The 4,455-nt window shown below is 28.7% G+C and overlaps 1 protein-coding gene across 1 annotated transcript; it reads left to right on the top strand.

Annotated features, from left to right (window-relative positions):
- Positions 1–861: 861 nt before the first annotated feature.
- LOC110620007 (agamous-like MADS-box protein AGL80) lies at positions 862–1,805 on the top strand. The gene has a single exon (XM_021763544.2). The coding sequence runs from the start codon at positions 983–985 to the stop codon at positions 1,706–1,708; it is 726 nt and encodes a 241-aa protein (XP_021619236.1). The 5' UTR covers positions 862–982; the 3' UTR covers positions 1,709–1,805.
- Positions 1,806–4,455: the final 2,650 nt, after the last annotated feature.

Genomic DNA, 4,455 nt, shown 5'->3' on the forward strand with positions numbered 1-4,455 from the left:
AAAGATAGATGTAATAATTTTAATTTACATAAACATAATTAAAAAAGAAATTAATTTCTTATTTTTAATAGTGAATCATGACAAGTAATTAAATTGGTCATCCAAAGAAATGGGTTAAAGACAGGAGATAGATATAGAAGCAACAGTGAAGCATTTTTGTAAAATCAACGGTTATGATTCATTCTTAGATCTTTTATTCCTCTAATATGTGAACACAATCTGAATAATTTATTTACCAACTTACCATATTTATTTTTCTAATGGATAGACAATGGTAATATCTTTTTCAAAGATTTCATCATATCTTAAATTAATTACCATCCTCTCATTGTCTTAATCTTATTTGAGCACCCACCCACAAAATATCCCATATTACTTATTCTTTTAATTAATTTTATTATTATTTTTTATTTATAAAAATCCGATAAATTAAATAATCATAAATAGAATGTAATATAGAAGATAATTTTCTCGCTTTCTCACCGTAAAAATGAATAATTATAGAATAAATAAATAAAAAGATTCGAAACTGAAATATTTTCGTTTCAAATTATTACTTCTAAATAAATCGAGTATGATAAACTATACCATAAAAGATAAAATCTTAGAATAGCATACAAAAAAATTCAAAATTGAGATTTCTATTATCAAATTATACCTTAAATAGAGAGAAAAATAATTAAACTATTCTAATTGGCATTTTATTTTATTTTTTCTATCTTTAATTATCTTGTAATTGTGATAATTTTATAGCAATGTTTGAATTTTTTGAATGGGATTGTATTGTAATTGAAAGGGGGATGCCCATATGTACTTTCCAAATCAATCACTAATTCTCCAACCAAGAATTACCAACTCCATAATCATATCCAATTAATGTGGGTATCTCCCAGACTCTATAAATATCATAGGATGTAAGGACTCCAAAATAGCAGAGAGTGTAACCAAACTTCCATATTCTTGTTCTTTCTTTGCTGCTGCCATGACTAGAAAGAAGGTTAAGCTTGCATATATCACTAATGATTCTGCAAGAAAAGCAACTTATAAGAAAAGGAAGAAGGGACTAATGAAGAAGGTGAGCGAGTTAAGCACCCTTTGTGGGATCGATGCTTGTGCCATAATTTATAGCCCATATGATTCTCAACCTGAAGTTTGGCCATCTCCTTTGGGAGTCCAACGAGTGCTGGCTCAGTTCAGGAACATGCCTGAGATGGATCAGAGCAAGAAAATGGTGAATCAAGAGAGTTTCCTCAGGCAAAGGATCACGAAAGCCAATGAGCAGCTGAAGAAACAGCGCAAGGAAAATCGTGAGAAGGAGATGACACAGGTCATGTTCCAGGGCTTGATTGGAAAGAGCCTGAACAGCTTGAACATGATGGACTTGAACGATCTTGGATGGTTGATAGATCAGAACTTGAAGGAGATTCATAAGAGAGTTGAGACTCTTAACAAAGAGGCTAATAATTCCCAAGTTGTAGCAGCCGCGGCAACATATGGGGCAGGACCTAGTGTGGAGGTTAAAATCAGCCCTGAGCAAGCAGAGAGGCAAGCTTTTGAGGTGAACATAGATGCCATGCAGAGGCAACAGTGGCTCATGGACTGGATCAACCCACAAGAGCCTATGGGATTTGGTGGGGATGAGGTCAATAATCTCCCTTTTGGGGATGCCAATCACAATGCTCTTTGGTCTAGTGCATTTTTCCCATGAAGGGAGATTCAATTAGGGTTTGCAAATTCTGAATTTCTTATGTCTTATGGGATCATCTGATGATGTTTAATCAATTGGGACATATGTTCTCAATCTGTTGTAGCTAAATAAACACATGATGAATGAATCCATTTCATGTTCATGATCATGATCAATGTTCACACATTTTTAATGTATTTTATGCTTTTGATGAAGTTTTATTGCAGCTAAATATTCTTTTTAATTTTGTCATTTATATCATGATATTAATTTTTTTATTTCTAAATAATTTATATTCTAATTTATTAATTTTTTTTATTCAATGGTATCCTTATAAAAAAGGATAATCAATCTAGTAATTTCCAACGTATGAGATATACTTGCCAATAATTATACCTTATAAAGATGAGAATTCTGTGTTTGCCTTGCCATAGATGAAAATTGCCATTAAAGAAAGTGACAAAATTATAACTTACCAAAAATAAAACGATGCGGACGTCATTCGTGAGTCATAAAGATAACATACGGTAAGTAATTTAAAATGAATTTAGATTTTGTTTGATTTAAATGTTTTAAAATAATTTCTTAAAAATTAATTTAATTAGATCGAGAGATAAGTAAGTTTTCTTTTTATTTTTTAAAATATTTCTATGTAGATTTAATAAGTTAAGGGTATGGTGAGTATTCGGTCGGTTCGATTTAAAAAATTAAACTGAATCGAATAAACTGAAAATCAAAATTTTAGTATTTATAAAAATCGAATCGAATTGATTTTGATTAGAAATTAAATCGAACTGAATTGATCTGATTCGGTTCAATTTGATCGGTTTAAATTTTTAATAAATTTATTATTTTTTATATTTTATTTTTAATATTTTAAAATTTAATTAAAATATTTTAAATTTCATATCATCTCATCCCTTTATATTATTAAAAATAATATATTATTATTACTAATAGTTTTGGTTTGATTTTTTTAATTTTTTTATTAAAATCGAACCAAACTGAAATAATTAAATTTTTTAAAATTAAAATTCAAAGCAAATCAAAATGAATACAAAATAAAAATAAAATTTTAAATTAATTTAATTGAATCAATTCTTTTAATTTAAATCGAATATTATTTGTCATGGATAGTTACAATCCCCACGGCAGAATAATGCACCAACACGTCTTCATCGATGTTGTTTTTCGACTGAAAGACCATGACAACAAAACCAAGTTGGTAAGGATTACAAATTTCCCAATCATTTTCTAGTCATTTCTATGATCCACAAACCAATGAACCCTAACAAATTCTTATGATTCCATGAATGACAAAGGCCTCAACAGAAGCCAATTAGGGTAAGCCTTATTTCAAGGCATCCATGGGCCTTCCATGCAGATTTATTAAGTTACGGGCTTAGACTAATGTTGCAATTTGCAAAGGACTCAATGGACCCAACACTCCTTTAAGCTGGCCAAGTCTCTGATCGCATATAAAACAAGGCTAGAACTATTAGAATCCAAGATAAAATCCAATCAGGACTTGAAAAGAAAGCAGTTAACAATCCTCGATCACCCGTCCAATCATTATATTAAATAATTAGGACCATGACAGGCTAGGATTGATTAGCTGGTAAGCAAAGATATATTTTCTTTCTCTAGCTTAAAAGTACAAGAATATGATAATCGTGCTTTTATTGAAGAACAGTTTAAGAATCTGATGATTTTTCTTTATAAACAATAAGGTTGCCAATAGAAATTAATAAAAAAAAAAAGTAGATAAATATCTAAAACTGAACATATAAAGATTCCTGGTGGATAAATTTTATTTTTCTAAGTAACCATCATACTACAGTTGAAAGCAAGTGAAAATTCTAATATGAGGGAAATATAATAAAATGAATATTACAATTATTCATATTTTTATTTATCTATTTTTTAAAAAATAAATTAAAACAGCCCGCTATATAAAAATATTTTAATCTTTTACTCCATTACAGTTTAGGTAATAATATTTTCGCAACGATCATAAAATTGTTGTCTTAATATTATTAGAGTAACAAAATTCACTCTTTTATTATATATAATAATATTTTTAATAATAAAATTATAATTTTAGTTGCATTATTTATTCTCTATAAAAAAATATTTAAACCATTATTTTATGATTTTTCGTGAAAATAAATATAATATCATCTAATATATGTATGATTACAGTTAAAATATATAAAATAACAATTTACGATCGCCGTTTTAAACCTATTTTTATAGTAGTGATTTGAGTAGTAACAACTAAATAGTTGGCGATCTGAAATTATTTAATAGACTCAAAATTTAGAGATATTTTAATGAGTTTAAAAAAAAATTTGACTCACTCGGTAATAATTACATTACCTGAAACATTTTTGAAGTGACATAACCATAACATAGTGGAGTACAAAGGAAAAATTTGGAAGGTTTGTAATCATCCATTGTTTTAGGAAGCACATGGTGGAACCATCAAAAGAGGACTCATAAGGGATCTTAAAAAGTCCCCAACTTTTTTACTCATTTAGATGGTCACCATTACTTACAGCTATTCAAAAAAGCCAAACAACACCCATTCATTGCTTTACTTTTTAGCTTGGCATCTCTTTCACTTTGCTTTCTAATCCTAATTTCTACTCCTACATTCTATTCTTAAAGTAAATTAGGTCTTTTAGGGTTTCTTTTGAACTCTTTTAACCTATAAGAATTCTTGGCATTTTGTATTATGAGACACAACACTATAGGTTGCTTAACCA

The sequence above is a fragment of the Manihot esculenta genome, chromosome 8 (assembly GCF_001659605.2).
Source record: "Manihot esculenta cultivar AM560-2 chromosome 8, M.esculenta_v8, whole genome shotgun sequence".
NCBI lineage: Eukaryota > Viridiplantae > Streptophyta > Magnoliopsida > Malpighiales > Euphorbiaceae > Manihot > Manihot esculenta.

Coding starts and splice junctions, on each gene's coding strand:
- LOC110620007 (XM_021763544.2), top strand. CDS start 983: ATGACTAGAAAGAAGGTTAAGCTTGCATATATCACTAATGATTCTGCA.